Below are 22,421 nucleotides of genomic sequence, written 5' to 3'. Positions count from 1 at the left end.
CAAGAGAGACGTTGATTTTTTTTTTTTTTGAGACATTGATTTTGATAGGTTGTCAGACAAAAGAAAAAGGTAACCTCATTGAGAATGTGTTAAATATTTGAAAACTGTATGGGTTACCCCAATCTATCAGCAGGACACCAAAGAAAGACAAGGAAACTATTATCAGAGAAGATTGACATTGAAACTTGGAAAGTAACTTCTTCCAGAATCTGTGATGTCTAGATAGAGAGCTTAAAAAAATGGAGGAACTTGTTAAATCTGGTCAGCTAAGTATGACTTAGAAGTAGTTATTTTTTAAACCTGGAAGGAAAGTGCCCAAGAGATTCTTGGTTTTGGAAATCACAAATGTCACAAATGTAGAAAAAGGAGTTAAGAAGGCAGGTAAGACTTTTTTAAGACTCTTGCCAGAGGGGAGAGAAGTGGAACTCAGCTCTACCAGAACCAAAGACAGGAGGGTTTCTAAACTCGGGGGTGAATAAGAGCAGACGGACTGGAAGATAAGGACGGGTAAGTTGGTCAACTGTCACAGTGAGAAAGTTAGGTGTCTACTCTCACAGAGACTAGGAGATCTTCTTCAAGATTTCATTTCCATGGTGTGGCTTCCAGGCCTTAAGAAAGATGTGTGTGAGTGTGTGTGTGTGTGTGTGTGTGTGTGTGTCCTGTCACTCAGTCCTCAGTCGTGTCCAATTCCCTGAGGCCCATGGACTGCAGCCTGCCAAGGTCCACTGTCCATGGAATTTTCCAGCCAAGAATATTGGAGTGGGTTGCCATTTCCTTCTCTGTTGAAAAAGATATTTCTGGGCGAAACTGGCAAAAGCCTGGGAGGTTTACATCTTTCAAGGGACAGACAAAGAATTTACAAAGGAAAGTTGTCTAAAGTAAATGCTCTAAGAAAAGAGAGATCAAAGACCTAGAGAAAAAAGAAACGTATCGAAAGGTTAGTCAAGCGGACGGGAACCTTACAAAAACCAAAGAGCAGAGAACAGAGTAACAGTTGATCAGAAGGACAACTGATAAGAAATTTTGGCAAATTCAGGTGATTGTAGCACATACTTGTATTAAACATCTACTCTGAGCTCATAGCCACAAGCGACAGAGGCAAAAAAAAAGACAAAATTAAGAGTAGTATGGCCTCACAAATAAGCCAAAAAACAAAACAAAAAAAATCTCTGTGGCCACATACTTTGATTAAAGAAATTTTAGGCAAGTTGCCCTAAACTAAAATTTCCCCTCAGCATAATGCCCTAATTATCTGTTTACTTGGTACCTTAGATTAAAGGCTCCAGTTAAATGTAAATGTCGTTCTCATCTTGACCTTTTCCACCATCAAATAAGTTTATCAGCTCAAATAAATTTAACAGACTGGCTTTTAGCAGAGTAAATTGTTTGCACTTGGAATCAAACTCCCTTTCTTCTCTTTTTCTGCTGAGGGCACGTTTACTCTGCTTTGTGTTACACTTACTTGTGAACATGTCTGTGTCACTCACTCACATAAACCTCTCCTTCAGGACAGACCCTGGACCTTTGCTGCTAAACCCATTCACCTTAGATGCTGAATCAATGTTGGTTTGAAAGCCTCGGGGCACAGGATAGGTCGGTTTTAATGAGAAGGAAATGGTTAAGAAACACTCATTCAGAAAATGGAAGGCAGCCTAATCTGGTGAGGAAAGTTCTGGGAAGAAAGCAGAGTGATAACTGCTGGGCTCTGAGTGAAGGAGGGACCACAAACCAAAGGAAGGCAAATGGAGGTGTTCAACAAGCACTGGAGAGTGGTTCAAAGACAGACGCCCCTTTGGAATGCCGACAGCAGTCAGTATGTGCATAGCTAGAATGATGCCTAGAGCGAGATTTTGCAATGCACACTACGAGTTTTAGGGAAAACAACGTCAAAAATTCAGGAAAATGGCATGAATGATCCCACTCCCATAGGCCATGATATCCATAGGCCATGGATGCAGGGACTATTTTCACTTGCATCTTCGTTTCTCGTGCTCTTCAGCATCGTTGGGAAGTCAACTCCATGGGTCACCATCCTGGAAGTGCCCCCTTATGTCACCTGCGTAGCCTGGTCTCCTGATTCTTCTGATCTGTTTCTCTTTTTCTGTCTCTTTAGTAGCCTCCAGGCTCTCTGAAGCTCAGATTTTAACCAAAGTTTGGCTCTTGACCAATTTTCTCCCTGTACAGTGTGACTTTCCCCCAAGGTTTCACCATTATTGTTAGGGTTCTCAAGTGTTCGAGGAATGCTTCAAAACCACTTCCCACATCTCAGAAACCAGCTTACCCAGAATAGTCAGTATGTAAGTCAGTGTCAGCTTCCCTGGTGGCTCAGTGGTAAAGAATCTACCTGCCAAGGCAGGAGACTCAGGTTCAATCCCTGGGTCAGGAAAATACCCTGGAGAAGGAAATGGCACCCCACTCCAGTATTCTTGCCTGGGAAATCCCATGGACAGAGGACCCTGCCAGGCTAAGGTTCATGGGGTCGCAAATGGTCAGACATGACTTAGCGACTAAACAACAATAAGGTCAATGTCCCTTCCAGACTTGGCTCCCACTGTCAAAGCTTCTGCTGATGAAACACCTTGAGGTGGGCCTACTGTTAGCTCCACTAACTCTTCATCATAACAAAGCCAACCAGTGTCCCACCATGGCTGCCACAGTATTCCCAAAGCCACGCAGACTTTGAATGATTACCGAGGGTGCTGTTAGAAGCAGGAAGGAAGTTTGTAGCCCCAAAACTGGGCCCCTATTAGAATGTGGAATAGCCTTACTTATGCACACAGTCTCCTCTTGGAAAAATATTCCCAGTCTTGGCAATTAAGGAATATTGATACATTTTATATGTTTATCAATAAATCTTGGAATATAGACCATATTAAGGAACTCCATATCTGTGTATCCAGCTGCCCCTGGGTATGTCCACTTGGACATCTCACAAGAACTCAAACTCTGTAAATTCAAAACCAAACCGTTCATCTTCACACATCTACACACCTGTTCCTCCTTGCTCATACCTTAGTTCAGTGAGGGCCACCCCACCCATTGAGTTGTATAAGGTAGAAAGTTGAGCACTGTATTTGACCTCAAAACTCCTTTGCCTCCCCTCACCTGCTCTCTCTGCCCCTTTTTCTTTCTCTCCTCCTCCTCTTTCTCTCTCTCTCTCTCTGTCTCTCTCTCTCTCTCTCTCACACACACACACCGCACACATCCAGTCAATCATCAATCATGAAAAAGAGTTTAGACATGGGTTCATAGGCTGCATCTTTATTCTTTAAGTATTTGTTGGGTGAGTTTGAAAAATGAGTAAGACATTTAAAATTTTGAATGATTTTATAAAAGGTTTTATAAATGAGCTATCAAAATGTATAAAACAAAACATATATGAATTGTGTGACACTGTTCAAAGTATAATAAAGCTACAACCAAAAATAAGGTAATATAGACTGGCTAGCTGGATCACTGGGTAGATGGATGGAAGGAATGAAATAAGGTAAGACAAAGAAAGGGACAGAAGGGAGGAGTAAGGAAAGGACAAAGGGAGGAAGGGAGGACAAAATGTCTTGAAGAGCTAAAGAAAGGAAAAAACAGTATTTGCAGAAGGGAACAGTGTAATCAATCATAGTTTTTTAACTGCCCCTTTGTTTTCCTCTTTATTATTTTCTTCCAACTATGACCTGAGTGTGAAAGGTTTGAGGAGATGTTTTAAGAGCATTAGATTGCCTTAAATGATTTAGCTTTAATTTTTTTCTTATGAAAAGTTTTGAATATATACACTTCAGTTCAGTCACTCAGTCATATCCGACTCTTTGTGACCCTATGGACTGCAGCACGCCAGGCTTCCCTGTCCATCACCAACTCCCAGAGCTTACTCAAAATCATGTCCATAGAGTAGGTGATGCCATCCAACCATCTCATCCTCTGTTGTCCCCTTCTCCTCCCACCTTCAATCTTTCCCAGCATCGGGGTCTTTTCAAATGAGTCAGTTCTTCCCATCAGGTGGCCAAAGTATTGGAGTTTCAGCTTCAGCATCAGTCCTTCCAATGAACATTCAGGACTGATTTCCTTTAGGATGGACTGGTTTGATCTCCTTGCAGTCCAAGGGACTCTTAAGAATCTTCTCCAGCACCACAGTTCAAAAGCATAAATTCTTCGGTACTCAGCCTTCTTTACAGTCCAACTCTCACATTCATACATGACTACTGGAAAAACCATAGCTTTGACTAGACGGACCTTTGTTGGCAAAGTAATATCTCTGCTTTTTAATATGCTGTCTAGGTTGGTAATAGCTTTTCTTCCAAGAAGCAAATGTCTTTTAATTTCATGGCTGCAATCACCATCTGCAGTGATTTGGGAGCCCAAGAAAATAAAGTCTCTCACTGTTTCCATTGTTTCCCATCTATTTCCCATGAAGTGATGGGACCAGATGCCATGATCTTAGTTTTCTGGATGTTGAGTTTTAAGCCAGCTTTTTCACTCTTCTCTTTCACTTTCATCAAGAGGTTCTTTAGTTCTTCACTTTCTGCCATAAGGGTGGTGTCATCTGCATATCTGAGGTTATTGATATTTCTCCCAGCAATCTTGATTCCAGCTTGTATTTTATCCAACCTGGCATTTTGCATGATGTACTCTGCATATAAGTTAAATAATCAGGGTGACAATATCCAGCCTTGACATACTCCTTTTCTGATTTGGAACCAGTCTGTTGTTCCATGTACAGTTCTAACTGTTGCTTCTTGACCTGCAAAGAGATTTCTCAGGAGGTGGATAAGATGGTCTGGTATTCCCATCTCTTTAAGAATTTTCCACAGTTTATTGTGATCCACACAGTTAAAGGCTTTGGCGTAATCAATAAAGCAGAAGTTTCTCTGGAATTCTCTTGCTTTTTCTATGATCCAACAGATGTTGGCAATTTGATCTCTGGTTCCTCTGGCTTTTCTAAAACCAGCTTGAACATCTGGAAGTTCATGGTTCATGTACTGTTGAAGCCTGGCTTGGAGGATTTTGAGCATTATTTTGCTAGCGTGTGAGATGAGTGCAATTGTGCAGTAGTTTGAACATTCTTTGGCATTGCCTCTCTTTGGAATTAGAATGAAAATTGACCTTTCTAGTCCTGTGGCCACTGCTGAGTTTTCCAAATTTGCTGGCATATTGAGTGCACCACTTTCACAGCATCACCTTTCAGGATTTGAAATAGCTCAACTGGAATTTCAGCACCTCCACTACCTTTGTTCATAGTGATGCTTCCTAAGGCCCACTTGACTTCACATTCCAGGATGTCTGGCTGTAGGTGAGTGATCACACCATCGTGATTATCTGGGTCATGAAGATCTTTTTTGTATAGTTCTTCCGTGTGTTCTTGCCACCTCTTCTTAATATCTTCTGCTTCTGTTAGGTCCATATACAGAAGTAGAGAAAATAGTATTCATCTCTACGTTAATTATTTACTGCTTAGCCCCCACCATATAATTATGAAGCAAATCTAAGATATTATTTAGATGAGTCAGATCTCCATGGTTTAAAGAATTGGATACATGTATATATAAGGCTGAGTCCCTTTGCTGTTCACCTAAAACTCATGGCATTGTTAATCGGCTGTGAAAATGAAAGTCTTAGTCGGTCAGTCGTGTCTGACTCTTTGCGACCCCATGGACTATAGCCCGCGAGGCTCCTCTGTGTATGGAATTCTCCAGGCAAGAATACTGGAGAGTGTTGCCATTCCATTCTCCGGGGGATCTTCCCAACCCTAAGATGGAACCTGGGTCTCCTGCTTTGCAGGCATATTCTTTACCATCTGAGCCACCAGGAAATAACTCAATACAAAATAAAAAGTTTTTTAAAAAGGAATCATATCCCCATGATATAATAATAATGGGGAAAAGCACTATTATTTAATAAAGAGGCAAAAATATAGAGAGGGCTTTCCTTGTGGCTTAACTGGTAAAAGAATCTGCCTGCAATGCAGGAGATCTGGGTTTGATCCCAGGGTTGGGAAGATCCCCTGGAGAAGGGAAAAGCTACCCACTGCAGTATTCTGGCCTAGAGAATTCCGTGGCCATGGGGTCGCAAAGAGTTGGACACGACTGAGCAGCTTTCACTTTCACTTTTTCAAAAATATAGAGAAGTGCAATACTTTGTTTTTTATTACAAAGGAAGAATTAGATTCTTGAGTGTATAGAGTGATTTTGAATTTGGTTTCAAGATAAAATGGGTTGTTGTTTATTTTTCTCAGATCATGGACAAAATATAGTGGTAATCCTAGATGTTTCAACATGCTAAGAATAAGGATTACTCTATTGATTTTATTTCCTTATTCATTTATTCAAATTCCATCCATTTTATAAATGAATTAAGTCAGCTTATTTCCCTTTTTTAATAAGTTTACTAAACTTCCTGCTCAGGAAAATACCATAAGATAAAAATGAACCTTAATTTCAGCAAATACTGAAGAAAGTCTCAGGTTGTACGTGCGTTGGGGACGTGTGAGCTTGATCACTGTACAATTACATAGATGCATAGGTGGAGTTGTGACCATGTCTGGAGTAATAAGTAATGGATCCATCAACTTGGAGGACAGCCTCCAATTATATTCTGGAAGACTCTGTGGCCCTGGACAGCTGTTTGATTTTAGACAATGGCTTGGACACAGAAGACATGTGACTACACCTAAGGTAGGCTATGGGTTTATAGACTTTGAAGGAAAGACCAAACATGTCAAAGTGAATTAAGTTCATGGTTTATTGCGCCAGCGACCAAGAAATTTCTTTTCAACAAGGTGGGTAAATGGAGCAAGAACCTGTCTAGTCTGTCTCAGCAGCTTTTTTGAGTTCCAGAATCCTTGATGGATCCTGTGGTTGCCACTTACATGATCTCTGTGAGGCAATGGGCTGCTGCATCTGAAAAGCTTAACTGCATTGCTCACCACATCCCTTTTAATATTCAGGGCTTACATCCTCAGCCAGAAAGAAGCTTTACAAACTGAAATCATCGACAGACCTCCAGACTCCTACCTGAGGTTTGAACTAAGCAGAAGGTCAGCTGAGTCCACATGGTAATGGGCAAAGGAGTCAGTGTATTCCTGACCCTAGGCATCATCTCTACACCACTTTTACTGCATCCTGGGGAGTGGCATCTTTGCTAAATGCCCCGTAGGAACCCTATGAGAGGAAGTCGCAGAGGATCCAGGGTTTCTGTTCTTAGAGGATGAGGCCTTGCTGGAACTAAGAAATTTAATTGTGTGCTGCATCACAGTTCTTTTAAACCTGGGGATTGAATCATTATTTTTGAAGAACTTACATAAATTGTCTATGTCCTTAATGTCTTCTTTTAAAGGATTATTTACAGATATTGAGATTCTCTTAATTGTTGAACCAAACTGAGCACTGCTAAAAGTACATCTTCATCCTGGGGAAAAAGACAGATTTAATGCTCATGTATTTCTGCTTGTCTCTATGTGTTTGCTTATCCTGTATTCTAGAGAGTTCATTTCCCACATGAGCCTCTCAGATTGACAGACGACATGAAACTAGGAAGGTCCTTTGAAATGCCAGTGGCAAAATAAAAATTTAAGGGTTAGAAATATGAGCTTAAAAAGTAAAAGAAACTAAGCAGATTAAATGGGAAGTCCTACCTTTAGCCCCCAAATAAGCATTTAAACAGAAAAGATATGACTCAATAGAAGTGCTTATGATTTCAAAAGCCAGTTTTAATGAACTTCTAGCTTAAAAGAGCCAGAAGAATGAACCATCTATGAAAAAAATGCCATCAGTTAGTTTCCTTATCAATAGTGGTAACAATTGCTTTCTGTACATTCCACACAGGTAGGCAACAGCTGTGGCATTTGGGCTAATTTTGAGCTTCCCTGGTGGCCCAGACAGTAAAGACTCTGCCTGCAATATGGGAGACCTGGGCTCGACCCCTTAGTCAGGAAGATCCCCAGGTGAAGAAAATGGCTACCCACTCAAGTATTCTTGCCTGGAAAATTCCATGGATAGAGGAGCCTGGTGGGCCACAGTCCATTGAGTCACAAAGAGTCAGAAAAAACTGAGTGACTAACACTTTCACTTCTACTTTTCACTTTGGGTTAACTTCATATATCTCATTTCAAGGAGATATTAGTCAGACGGAACAGGGTCACTAGAAAGGGTAAGTACTGGGGTCCAGCCCCAGTTGGATCCAGGGATTCCCTCGGGAGGATGGCGTTGGCAATTAAAGGAATAGAGAAAGAGATAAGGAAAGAATTTTGCAATTAAGAAAATAGAGGAGAGAAAAGAGGCTGATATTCCTTGGTTTACTCAGAAAGCCAATAAAGCCCCAGCACCGGACTTGCTCTGTTCATGTAGGCCACAGGCGCCCTCTTGAATAGCTGAAGGTGCCCCACCTTAGGCACCTTCTCGAGTGGGTCTTAGAAGCCCAGGCAGGAAAGTGAATGCAGAGGCCCCCTGTGCTCTAGGGAACCAGCCTGAAAAGGAAAAGGAAAGACAAAGAACGACACGGGGAGACCAAGCTTTGAGCAATGCCTGTAGCTTTATTTTCAAAGGGAGCTTATATACCTTAAGTTGTGCATAAAGGATAATAGGGGGTGTAACATCATGCAAAGTCAGCAGTCTTTGATCCTTATCGAGACCAGGCTTTTCTTTTCTGCAAACTTATCGTATACAAATGGTTTAGGTGATTTACATCATCTTCTGGCCAGAAGGCCTGTTAACATTTTATGACTCTGATAAAGGTTTGTCAACCATAAGACTTATTTTCTCTAAGAGTAATTATTTTAAAATTTGGCGCCGTCCTCCAAAGGTGTTAGATAAAGTTGCATTCCTATAGGGCAGAGGTGCAGTGGGTTTACAACAAGAAAAGAATTTATTACCTTAAGGGTCCAAAGTTGTTAACACCAAGGCCACTACTTATTTTTCCTACATACCAACTATATTAATTAATACACTTCCAAGGATACAATACAGGGGATGTGGAAACTTGGCAGCAAGCATTGGCTCAACAATGAAATCTTCTACTAGTTATATTCTAACAATTTCTAACTCTCCGAGAGGCTCTATACTATTTGAATATCTTAAGCTTCCCATGCCTCTTGGGGTTGGGAGACTGTAAACAATCGTATGCGTAGCTGTAGGAGTCCGGGTAAACCTGTCAGGCAAGTTAAAGAGCCATCTGAGGGGTTTGGATTGAAACACTCCTATTATGCCCAGGAGGCTAATTAACTAGAGCTCTAAGTTGATTTCCTTCAGAGAAAGGTGGTCGGGGATAGCCCCCCCCTCCCCCACCCCGTTAATGTCAGAGGAGTTGGTGAAAGTCATAAAATAGTAAAACAGACAGATTCTGGTTTTGGGGTAGATGCTCTGACAGATCCAGGGGTCCCTTGAGCCCTGACTCGCCTTTGCATATCAGGCCTCTCCACATGACCTTTGTCATGGGTGGGAACTCCCATGCTGGCTCCCTGCAGGTAAGGGTCTCAAATCCATGTCTGATAATAATGACAATAATAGCAACATCCATATATTGACTCCCATTGTGTGCCACTCTCTGGGTAGATAGACATTGGACTTGAAATGGCTTTGGACTTGGACATCTTCAACCCGAAAAACTCAAGGAGACGCTACCCTGCCCCCACCTAAACTTTAAACTCTGTGATGACAAGGACTTTTGTACATAATCTCCAGATGCTAATGATGATCACAATAGCTGCTTCCCAATCTTTGAAAAATAAATTTTGTTAAGTGGCAGGGAGAAAAGATGATATGGTTTCAGAAGGGAAATCGGATGAAATGGATTGAAGTTACAGGGAGGCAAATGAAAGCCCAAATATAAAGAGGAAATGGCTATCATTTAATGGTACTCAGCAGTGACACTGAAAACCCTTATAAGGATGTCCATTTGCTCACTAGGTACTAGCTACAGAGATTACCAGCTGGTAAAGTTGATGCTGTTCTCCTCATTTTATACATGAAGAAGTCAGAAGGCAAGTAAAAACTTCTCAAAGTTCATACAACTAGGAAGAGAAAGATTAGGGTTATTGACTATAAAGCTCATAGTGAAGGTGAAGTTGCTCAGTTGTGTCCAACTCTTTGTGACCCCATGGACTGTAGCCTACCAGGCTTCTCCGTTCATGGGATTTTCCAGGCCAGAATACTGGAGTGGATTGCCATTTCCTTCTTTAGGAGATCTTCGCAACCCAGGGATTGAAACCGGGTCTCCTGCATTGTAGGCAGACGCCTTACCGTCTGAGCTACCAGGGAAGTTATATAAAGCTCATATATTGTCACTAAGTTTTAAAATTATCCCTATCATTGGAAGTAATAGTTTATGGCCATTGGCTAAATGTCCATCTATTGAGAACACATTTAGGCAATTTTCTGCATGGAATGAAGGTGAGCCCTCCCTCTTTGATCCTTCAAGCATTCAGTATCAACGAGTCTGTTTGTCAAGTAATAAACTCTCATAAGAATGAATGTTAATGAACTGCCTCATAAAACCATGGAGTAATAGGTGATGTTGCTAATCACTAAGTCATGTCCAACTCTTTGTGACCCCACAGACTGTAGCCTGCCACGCTCCTCTGTCCATGGGATTTCCCAGGCAACAATACTGGAGTGAGTTGCCATTTCCTTCTCCAGAGGATCATCCCAATCCAAAGATCGAACTTGAGTCTCCTGTTCCAGGGGATCTTCCCGACCCAGGAATCGAACCCGGGTCTCCCACATTGCAGGCAGACGCTTTACCATCTGAGCCACCAGGGAAGCTATTTATAAATAAGTAAAGTTAAAAAAAATCCTGCATACTGAGTGGTACAGCCAAAAAAAAAAATGGTTTTTAATATATCAAAGTAGAGCCATGTACCTTAATATCTGTTATGAACATAAACATGGGCTTGAAAGAAGCCAAATATTTAGAAGTAGAGAACAGACATTAGTTGAACATCTACTATGTTTTAGAGATGGTCTAGAAATGAGCCCCTCCAGAGGAGAGTGGGAGGACGGCCAGGAACTCAGGTGTCGATGGAACAAGCAGCACGTCTACAAGGGCTGGTGAGGAAACCAGCCCAAGCCTAGCAGAGGTTTGAGGGCAGAGCAGTGGGGAATGTTGTGGGGTAGGTAGGAGGGGAAGAGCCTGCAGCGGGGCTTGGATTCCGGGTGGATCTTTCAGCCCTGGTGCTGTGGGCATCAGGAGCCATGCTGGATTCTTGAGTAGAGAAGTGGGCTGAGGAAAGCAGTTCAAGAATATGGAGAACACGCTATGTCAGGGAGGAAACGGAGGCCTCAGTGGCAGAAAGAATAGTGCTGTCTTTCTTTCATTTTTTCTTTTCTAAAATTTAGTTGGTTTACAATGCTGTGTTAATTTCTGCTGTATGGCAAAGTAATTTGGTTATACATATATATACATTCTTTTCCATTATGATTTACCACAGGATATTGAATAACAGTTCCTCGTGCTGTACAATAGGATCTTCTGTTTATCCATACTATATATACAGTAGTTTGCATCTGCTATTCCCCAACTCCCAACTGATCCCTCCCTCAACCCACTCCCTTGGCAACCACAAATCTACAAAAATGGTTGTTTTTAGAAAGGAGACCCCCCCCCCCCGCCGAGGTTGACAGGAAGCTTTGTAGGATAGACACGAGTAACATTAATGATGTATGTGTGCCAAGCAGTGTTCCCAATGCTTTAGATTAATAGACACTCATTTATCCTTCAACAGTCCATGAGGTAAGTAGTAGTATTATCATCAGTCCCATTTCCCAGATGAGAAAACTGAGGCCTCTAAAAGCAATTGGTCTGAAGGCACCAAGAGCGGATGCCCAATGTTCAGCCTGTGCTCACCTCACAGCCATACTCTAATTACAGATTACAGTGCATTAAAAATCATTATTTCATAATATTACTATCTGGTGTCATCTAGCAGTTTAAGTCACAACTTGATCCGACTGTTATCAGAAATGGCAGACACAAACCCATGGACAGGATTGACAACCTGATGTCCCAGAACCTGAGGCGTACGAGACAGACCTCAGGTCTTAAATTTCTATTCTAGCAAAGATGAAAGTCAGATTACATGTATTGGTTAGGTCTGTAGTTATTTCGTTTATGACCATGATCACTTCCTTTCCACATGCAAGCAGACCACATGTGTACCTTTTATCTGTCCCCAGGGGCTCAAGACCTGGATCGTATCCGACTCTCCACCTATAGAACAGCATGCAAGTTGAGGTTTGTTCAGAAGAAATGCAATTGTAAGTATGCTGGTTCCTTGGGCCAGCTACCCCCATGAATCCTATAGTTCACATCTGTTACTTGGGCTAACTACTCTTGTGAATCCCATAGTTCACATCTGTTACTTGGTTTATTAAAAGTAGGCTTTTGTGCAAGTATGGATTTAAAAAAAAAAAACTATGTTTATACCACAATAAGAGATTATGATACAAAAATGGTAGAAAGACTTTTCCCAAACAATTCTGAATGACTCAACTGCTGAAGTATTGGAACAGATGAACCTCTGGATATGTATCCTGCCCTTGAAATGGTTTAAATCCAGATGGATGAGTTTTCTTTTCTCTAGCTTTGGTATTATAAGCTCCAAGCCCTCCAAATGGCTTCCAAGAACTTTAGAAAATATCAAATATTAAGTCCTCCATATGTTTTCTTTACAAATATAGGGAAATGTTTACAAGCTCCTGGAAAACATTTAAGTTTCTTTCTGAAACTACAAAAATGAGTCCTTTGTATCAGAGCATTGACTACTTTTGCTTACATCAGACCATAGCAAGAGAGGAGACAATGATACTTAAAGAAACAAACTTGCTTTAACTTTTCCCCAAATTTTAACATGTAGCAGCAAGCTGGCTCATCAGTTAGCGAGCAGTTTCACTTTCCATGCCAGGTCAGTACTTCCATCAGATTATCACATTCATTTTCTCTTGAAAAATAGAGTGCTTCCAAGTTCATGTGTAGGAACTTACTCTTGTCTTTTTTGAAAACCGACTGCTATAAAATTAATAACTGTTCTCATTTTCTAGTTAGTATTGGACAAATTTTGAAAATGAAAACCATAATGTTCTCCTGCACACACAGACATAGTTCTTGAATATCTAAGCATGGGCATTAGGCACTTGGTGAATGTGGAAACCAGCCGCGTTTACATCTCTGCTCTCCCGGGATCTCTAGCAAAATGCTTCTTATGGCCCTGGGGGGACCACCTCCAGCCCCAGGCTTCTCAGTTTACAGCTACAGGAATGCACCGGAGACATCTACTCCTCAGCTTGCTCATCTGCAGCTTCTTCCCTAGCTCTAGTAGGAAATGGGTCTGAAATTTGGGTCAGGACAAGAAGGAAGAAAAAACCAGGTGGGTCAAATATCAAAGTTGTGTTTTAGCTTGTTGTGCGTTGTGTGCTCAGTCATGTCCAACTCTTGCAACCCCATGGAGTATAACCTGCCAGGCTCCTCTGTTCATGGGATTTCCCACGCAAGAATACTGGAGTGGATTGCCATCTCCTCCTCCAGGGAATCTTCCCAATCCAGGGATCGGACCCATGTCTCCTGCATCTCTGCATTGGCAGGCTCATCACAGGAAGCTAACCCAGTTCCCCAAAATGCAATAGAAGATCACTGCAGATGCAGGAAGGAACCTGGGATTGTGCTTGGGGTCCTGCATGTTGATAGGTCATAAAAGCCCTTTTGGGGACTGGTGTTAAGGGATCAAGAAAATGCTCCCACAAGAAAGCTTCCCCTCCCCCCTCAACCCCATCACCTATATGTAAACAAAAGGAACAATCTCTGTGTTTTCAGCAATGAAAGTGATGGAACCCTCTGCCTTTTTCCTTATTACCACTCCAATGGGCCTCAGTGTAGACGGAGTTCTATCCTCATAAAGCTTTGCTACACAGAGCCTTCCTTAGGTTACTTTCAGTAGAGATGGGGAACTTGGTGGATCTGGCAAGAGGTGATCAGGGACCTCCACTAAGAAAGAAAGTGACAGGATCAATGTATATTTTAGAAAAGAAATTGTCAGGTATTGAAGAAGAGTAAAGAAGTGTTGTGTTTTGCCTTGGGTGTCATTAAATTTTTTTGGTGTGCTTATCTTCTCTCATTCACCAAATTCAGGACTCTTCACAGTAGGGTCAGTTTTTTTGTATGTTGTCTACGTTTTACTTAAATTTCTGAGAACAAGACTGATGTTCAATAAATATTTCTCTTTGTCCATTTTGTATAAACTAGGCTATGAAATACTTTGCTGAAATTACATTAGATGCCAGAATAAAATATCTTGAGTGCTTTCCAAAGAATAATACAAAGACAGTACAAAATGGTAAGGATGAACAAATACATAGCGAGTTGAATAAATAAGGAAAAGTGAGAAAGGAAGGAAGAGAGGGAGGGGGGAAGGAAGGAAAAGTAAAGAAAAATGACCCACATTGATTAGGCAACCCTGCAGCCAGCATTACAAAGGGTGCACACCATTGGCCCGAACTGCGTCCAGCAAACCACAGGCCATATCTCATTCCTCCTACTCTCTGACAGAGGCCCTTTCTCCTTTTGGGGTACCTCCTTTTCCATTTCCTGCTCCCCTCATCCTTATTCCACATCCTGAATTATGTCATAACCTCACTGACTCTTTTGGAAAACAGTGGGAGAAACGGTGTTGATCCATCCCTGTCTATCCCTCTGTGCATCCACTCACTTACCCCTTAATTTAGGAAGCTTATAATGAGCCCCTGTGCAAGGTTTGGCACTGCTCTAGGTACCAGGAATAAAGCTGGAGTGAATGAGATGTGATCCCTGCCTTAAAGCTGCCCAAAGTCTAATTGGGTAGATGGATTTTTACACAAAGAACACCTCGTGGAAGTGTAATAAGGGCAGAGCGTGTGTGGGAGCAACAAGAAGGCAGAGCCCAGACCTAGGTGTGAGGGCTGCTGGCGGGAGTTTTCCTGGAAGCAAGAGACACTGGGCTGAGTCTTAAAGAATGAGTAGACATTACACAAGAAAGTGTTATTTGCTTTGCAAGGTACTTTATCAACTTCATATGTTTTAGGGAAAGGAAAGATATTACATTCTATACAAACTAGACAAAACTAAGGCTCAAGGGAAAAAAAATAAGCATATATTGAGTGCTCTGCTAAAATTAAGTTTTGTTTTAAAGTTGTTTCTACCTGTATCAGAAGTCTTACATGCAAGCACCATGTGTGTTACTTAAGTTTTCCTTCCTGACAAAAAATATAACAGTTGTATTGAGGTACATGTAAAATGCTCACACAATTGGGCTTGGCTTATCTTCATCAAAGTTGAAGTCTTCCTTTTAGGAAGATAAGCAGCAACACTGATGTACGTGAGATATTAGTCAACATGAACATATACCCCTCTATTCAGTTCAGTTCAGTTGCTCAGTTGTGTCTGACTCTTTGTGACCCCATAAATCGCAGCACGCCAGGCCTCCCTGTCCATCACCAACTCCCGGAGTTCACTCAGACTCACGTCCATCGAGTCAGTGATGCCGTCCAGCCATCTCATCCTCTGTCGTCCCCTTCTCCTCCTGCCCCCAATCCCTCCCAGCACCAGAGTCTTTTCCAATGAGTCAACTTTTCGCATGAGGTGGCCAAAGTACCCCTCTATTAGAGGAATGTATTTTCTGTCTGCCATAAAACCTAACCCACAGTGCATTATGGTACCTGGTATACTCTACAATAAAAGAAATAAGGAAAAAATCCAGGAAGTATGCTTTTAAGGGCATCGCTTTATTGAAAACTCTTATACTGTATTTACTCATGGAAATCAATAGAACTTAACTGAGAACAGGGTGTTTATTTTTAGGCCCAGACCTTATTTATAGTTAACATTTATTTTGTATATTAACAAAACTAAGCTTTAAAACTACATAATGGAAGAAAAATGTAAAAACGGACACAAAGTCATCACCTAGAAAAAGTATTTCTGGGGGTAACATGGGGTATATAGAATTTTAGGAGATTTCTTTTTTTATCTAAATTTCAAGATCAAAAGAGCTAGTTAATTCCCTATATTTCCTTCCTCATAGCCCTTGCCTACTCTATTGCTAAAGTATTGATTCCTATCACTGACATTCATGTTCATTCTGTTTAATACAGTTACTGATGTATACTGAGAATAGCTCATTACCACTGTCCTGAAAAACTCCAAAGGAGAGGCCAGAAAACTGTGGCCTGTGGTCTGAATGTGGCTCAGCATCTATTTTGTATCAACCATGAACTAAGAATAGTTTTCACAGACGAGTATTTGATAATAGAGAACATTGATTCACAACCCCGACTAAGCAAAATGTTATCCTCCCAAAATAATTCCATTCTTCTCATTGTTTAAAAATTGGACGCAAGACTTCTTTGGTTGTCCAGTAATTAAGATTTCCCCTTCCAATGTAGGGGGTGCAGGTTTGATCCCTGGAACAGGAGCTAAGATCTCACATGCCTCGCGGGCAAAAAACCAAAATGTAAAACAGAAGTAACACTGTAATGAATTCAATAAAGACTTTTAAAAATAGTCCATATCAAAAAACAAACAAACAAACAAAAAAACCTTTAAAAAAGTGGACTCAATTACTGTATTTTTAATTTCACAAGTAAAAACGTGGAAACTTGTTTTCTCTACTTAATATCTACACAGTATTACTATATAACACAGTGGTGCCTCTTGGTCCACCAAAAAAAAAAAAAAATTTACTAACTTCTGCTAGAAGAAAAGAGCTGTAAGAAGCCCACTTTTAGCAGACTTGCTGATGTTAAGGAACAAACTAGTGGTTATCAGTGGGAAAGGGAAAGGGGAGAGGGGCAGCAAAAGATTAAGAGGGTAAGAGATACAAACTATTAGGCATTAAATAAGATGCAAATAAATAAAATAAGCTTCAAGCTACATTGTACAACACAGGGAACGCAGCCAATATTTTATAATCACTGTAGATGGAATGTGTGCTCAGTCGCTTCAGTTGTGTCTGACTCTTTGCAACACTATGGACTGTAGCCCACCAGGCTTCTCTGTCCGTGGGACTCTCCAGGCAAGAATACTAGAGTGGGTTGCCATGCCCTCCTCCAGAGGATCTTCCTGATCCAGGGATTGAACCTGCGTCTCCTGTTTCCTACATTGTAGGTGGATTCTTTACCACTGAGCCACCAGAGAAGCCCATAGATGGAATGAAAATGAAAGTGAAGTCGCTCAGTCGTGTCCGACTCTTTGCAACCTCGTGGACTGTAGCCTACCAGGCTCCTCCGTCCATGGAATACTCCAGGCAAGAATACTGGAGTGGGTTGCCATTTCCTCCTCCAGGGGATCTTCCCAACCCAGGGATTGAACCCTGATCTCCTGCGTTACAGGCAGATGCTTTAACCTCTGAGCCACCTGTGAATCACTCTATTGTACACTTGTAACATATAATATTATACTGCAACTATATTTCAATTTAAAAAAAAAAGAATTTTTTTCAGGCAAAAGCTTCTTCTTTCCTTCAAATTTCTCCATAGGCTCTATTTCCCAACTCTGCTTCTTCCCTTTGCCATTCATCTTTGTACCTTGTCACACCCTCCTTCCCCTGCCATAACTAGCACATTTTCTAATAAAACAAGAAGAAATGTGTCCAAAAAATAGGAATCAAAATTTAGCTATTTTATTTTCTAGGAGGACTGGAACAGAATGGAGACTATGATAATATTTCCAATACTCCTTCCTAATCAGCAGTCTTCTCTTTCGCTTCCAGGTATCCTGCTAAATTTCCACAAAATAAATACCCTATATACCATTTACAAACATGTGAAAATGGCCCCATCTCTGCCTTTATTTTGAACAAATAACCATCTTCTACTAGAAAATGATTTCCTCGGTCAGCACTGACACAGTTAACGACCCAGATACCCTGTAATGTCAGCAGATCTTTCTTCAGAAATTGCTTTGGAGTCAAGGAAACATGGCCTTAAGTTCACGAACAACAAAAGGCAACAGGAGAAATCAATGAGAAATCTCGAAGTCCTCCTGCTTAATAGTGAGAACAAAAAAGCAAGGAGACGAGAGGATCCTCTCCCCGACACCTGCAGCCGACACTGCACGGTCTTTAGTTCTGGTTACAGTCTGAATTTTCTATCACTCATCTCAATTAAAATTGAAGTAAAATTGTGTTTAAAAGAAAAAGAGGACAAAAGGTATACATTTGCCTCTGGACTTTTACCACCTTTCCTCTAGTAAATGAAACATTTTTTAAAAGTAAAGTTTCCTTCAATCAGATATCATTTAAAGTCAGAACACATGCTTTTCTCTGTAACTTCTCTAAACTTCTTTCAGGATTTCCTGTGAACCAAAAAAATAGAGTTGTCTATTTACTGAAATGTTTCTTTATCACTGCAAAATTAACCCAAGTGAGTGCTATCTATGTCCTAGGTCCTGAATAAACACTCCCCTATGGATGAATGAAAGTGCCCCACTAGACTCACTTCTCACCCGCCAAGTGACTAGTCTTAGGCTGCAGGAATAGCCTGCATTAACAAATGCTAGTATCACACTCATTTTTCTTCAAGCTAGTGTATCAACATGTTCCTTATCCTTGTCTCATATTTTTTGTTGTTGCTTTTTCTTTTGGCTGTGTGGCACATGGGATCTTAGTTCCCCAACCCAGGATCGAACCGGCAGCCCCTGCATTGGCAGCAGAGTCTTAACCACTGGACCATCAGGAAGCCCCTTGCCTCATTTTTAAGTGTGTGGATTTCTGATTGCCTGTGTCAGTTTTTATCTTTGCTTAACAAATGACCACACACTTAGCAACTGAGAACAACCACATTTACAATTACCCAGTTTCTGTAGGTAGAAACCCAACCAGCATGGCTGGACTCTCAGCTCAGAGTCTCATGGGCTGACCTCAAGTGCTGGCTGAATCCGTGGTTCTCATCCTGGGGCTCCAGGTCCTCTTCCAGGATAACTGGCTGTTGGTGGACTTCACATCCTTATGGTTGAAGGACTGAGATCCTCGTTTGTTGCTGACTGTCATATGGGGACAGCTCTCAGTACCTAAAAGCAAGTCACGTTTCTTGCCACGTGGCTCCCCACAACCGTTCAGAGTGTAAATATCTGCTTCTTTATCCATGTTTCTCACTGAGTCTCTCCTCTGTGACCAACTAGGGGAAAAAAAAAAAAAAACCTCTCTGCTCTTAAAGGACTCATGTGCTAGGTCACGCCCACCCAGATACTCTCTCTATCTCAAGACAACTGATTTGGGACTTCAGTTACATCCGCAGTTACCCAGAGAAGTACCTGGATTAGTGTTTAATGGAATAACTGGGACTAAGTATCTGTCCTTGACATGCCAGGAACCTTGGGGTGGGGCCAAGCAGGGTATCCTAGGATCCTACCTACCACATTGCCCAAAGTTTAAAGAAAAAACACAGGCAAGAGAAATAGCACCCCCTCCAAAAGATATGTGTTTAAAAGAAAAAGATAGGGACTTTCCTGGTGGTCCAGTGGTTATGACTTCACCCTCCAACGCATGGGCTGCTAGTTTGATCCCTTGTTGGGGAGTTAAGATCCCACATGCCTCGTAGCCAAAAACCAAATCATAAAACAGAAACAATACTGCAACAGATTCAATAAAGACTTTTAAAATGGTCCACGGGAACTTTCCAGAACGCTCGGTGAAAGGCGGAGGAGCGGCGGCTGCCCGAGCTGCGCACAGCAACGCGCTCTTTCCCGCTCCCCCACACCGGCATCGGCCCGCTCACCGGCTGTAGAAAATGGTGAAAGAAACCACTTACTATGATGTTTTGGGGGTCAAACCCAATGCCACCCAAGAAGAATTGAAATAAGAATCCAAATGAAGGCGAGAAGTTTAAACAGATTTCTCAAGCTTACGAAGTGCTCTCTGATGCAAAGAAAAGGGAGTTGTATGACAAAGGAGGAGAACAGGCAATTAAAGAAGGTGGAGCAGGTGGTGGTTTTGGCTCCCCCATGGACATCTTTGATATGTTTTTCGGAGGAGGAGGCAGGATGCAGAGAGAGAGGAGAGGTAAAAACGTTGTCCATCAACTTACAGTAACTTTAGAAGATTTATATAATGGTGCAACAAGAAAACTAGCTCTGCAAAAGAATGTGATTTGTGACAAATGTGAAGGCCGAGGTGGTAAAAAAGGGGCAGTAGAATGCTGTCCCAATTGCCGAGGTACTGGAATGCAAATAAGAATTCATCAGATAGGACCTGGAATGGTTCAGCAAATTCAGTCTGTCTGCATGGAGTGCCAGGGCCATGGGGAGCGGATCAGTCCTAAAGATAGATGTAAAAGCTGCAATGGAAGGAAGATAGTTCGAGAAAAGAAAATTCTAGAAGTTCATATTGACAAAGGCATGAAAGATGGCCAGAAGATAACATTCCATGGTGAAGGAGACCAAGAACCAGGACTGGAGCCAGGAGATATTATCATTGTTTTAGATCAGAAGGACCATGCTGTTTTTACTCGACGAGGAGAAGACCTTTTCATGTGTATGGACATACAGCTGGTTGAGGCGTTGTGTGGCTTCCAAAAGCCAATATCTACTCTTGACAACCGAACCATAGTCATCACTTCTCATCCAGGTCAAATTGTCAAGCATGGAGATATCAAGTGTGTGCTAAATGAAGGCATGCCAATTTATCGTAGGCCATACGAAAAGGGTCGCCTAATCATTGAATTTAAGGTAAACTTTCCTGAGAATGGCTTTCTCTCTCCTGATAAACTCTCTTTGCTGGAAAAACTTCTGCCTGAGAGGAAGGAAGTAGAAGAGACTGATGAAATGGACCAGGTAGAATTAGTGGACTTTGATCCAAATCAGGAAAGACGGCGCCATTACAATGGAGAAGCATACGAGGATGATGAACATCATCCTCGGGGTGGTGTTCAGTGTCAGACCTCTTAGTAGGGCCTGTGAATAACACTCACTGCTGGTGTTTTATTTGCAGTAGTGATTGAGTGAAGGACTATAATCATATGCTCACTACTTGCTTTTGTTTTAATATTCAACTATAGTAGTGTTTAAAAGTTAAATGAAGAATAAACTCAAATATAAAAGCTCTGACTTTGCCCTGTATGTATGATGACTTCAGTGTGTAAGATAAGTTTAGTACTTGTAAAAATGACTTTAAAAAATTTCCCCTAGCATTTGTTAGGCCATACTTTGTAATTGATTTCAGCTATGTACATGGAATAGCTTAGATTGAAATGCCAGGTATATGTATTGACTTCAGTGTATGACCCTTAATTGTTAAGCTATGAAATTAAAACTGTGTTTAACTGGCAGTCAGACAAAGAAATTAATGTAGAGAAGTGTTGGTCTGTATGTAGTAAGTGGGATTCATTGTGATGCTTCTGCATTTATTCTATTGCCTCAACTGTACTTGAAGATGGCATGCTGTATAATTTAATTTAGCCTGTGGTATCAGTGATAGAAATGATACCTTTGTAAAGAAGGGGTTTATCATAATATGCTGCTTATTGAGGGCTTGCACTTGTAGAATTGCATTCCCTTCTTTTGCTGTGCCATCTTTTATTAATATAGCTATTGGTCCTGGTTACTTTTTTTGCCCCCCGCCCCCCCACCTTTGGACCACAGTAAGCCTTAGAGTAGTGACTTCTGGAGCAGGGAAACTTAGAGGTTAGAGTGATGAGACCTTTAATGGAGAAGTAATTTGCATGTATGAGATAGGAAGGTGTTTTTGTAGGTATGTTATAGGCTTACTTTAAACCATTTAACTTATGCTCCAGAGTAACTGTAATTTAATGTTGGTAGTATAGCAGATTATGATGAATAGCTTTAATTGTATGTTTAAAGTCATATGTTCACAAGCTTAAATCTGGTATCAGAATTTAAGCAATTCTTGAAATGTATGAATGTCTCTTTAATATACTGATTACAAAGCAAAAAAAATAAAAATAAAAAAAATAAAATGGTCCACAGAAAAAATAATTTAAAAAGAAGAGATAGAAGAACTCGCTCCACTCAAAGAGCCAGAAGGAAGAGCAGGAATGTTCACAGGGAAATAAGTGACAGAGGTCAAACCCTCGCAGCAAACGTATCTTTGTATTCTTCCAAATGTGTTTGATATACACTTTCATTCCTGATGTTGAGTCATTCTAGACACTTGTTTAGAATAAAGACAAGTGGATCACACTAGAATACAATGTTCCCCCAAAATTCCCTGTGGGGAAGTCGGGGGTGACAGCAGAACATAAACAAGCCCATTAAAGATGCCCATGCGCCAGGTGATGGAACACTGCTTCGCTCTGGGCATGCTGCACCAATGGCAAAAATGTCTCCCCTTAATCAGGCAAATTTCTGGTAGAGAAAAGCTATGATTTTAAAGCCCTAATGCTTCTGATGTGGGTTTAATTAAGGCTACTTCTTCCCATTAATTGCCTTTAAGCTCTTAAAGACCCAAGGCTTAGGTT

General features: G+C 41.2%; 1 protein-coding gene and 1 pseudogene across 51 annotated transcripts in view; both read left to right on the top strand.

Moving 5' to 3' along the window:
• DTNA (dystrobrevin alpha) overlaps positions 1-22,421 on the top strand; it is a 456,419-nt gene that overhangs the window by 291,750 nt on the left and 142,248 nt on the right. For all 50 annotated transcript variants that reach the window (XM_086372816.1, XM_086372803.1, XM_086372794.1 and 47 more), the window contains one exon: positions 12,159-12,239. In XM_086372816.1, the coding sequence (XP_086228942.1) occupies positions 12,159-12,239 (81 nt within the window). The remainder of the gene's footprint in view (positions 1-12,158; positions 12,240-22,421) is intronic.
• Positions 17,319-21,048, top strand: LOC147345951 (dnaJ homolog subfamily A member 1 pseudogene; annotated as a pseudogene). The gene has a single exon (XR_015153757.1). The product of XR_015153757.1 is annotated as a dnaJ homolog subfamily A member 1 pseudogene (transcript).

Source organism: Bos grunniens, chromosome 24 (genome assembly GCF_055505025.1).
Source record: "Bos grunniens cultivar Pamir isolate PY7600 chromosome 24, Bosgru_T2T1.0, whole genome shotgun sequence".
NCBI lineage: Eukaryota > Metazoa > Chordata > Mammalia > Artiodactyla > Bovidae > Bos > Bos grunniens.
Note: the sequence above shows the minus strand (reverse complement) of the source record. Positions and strands in the feature narration are given on the sequence as shown.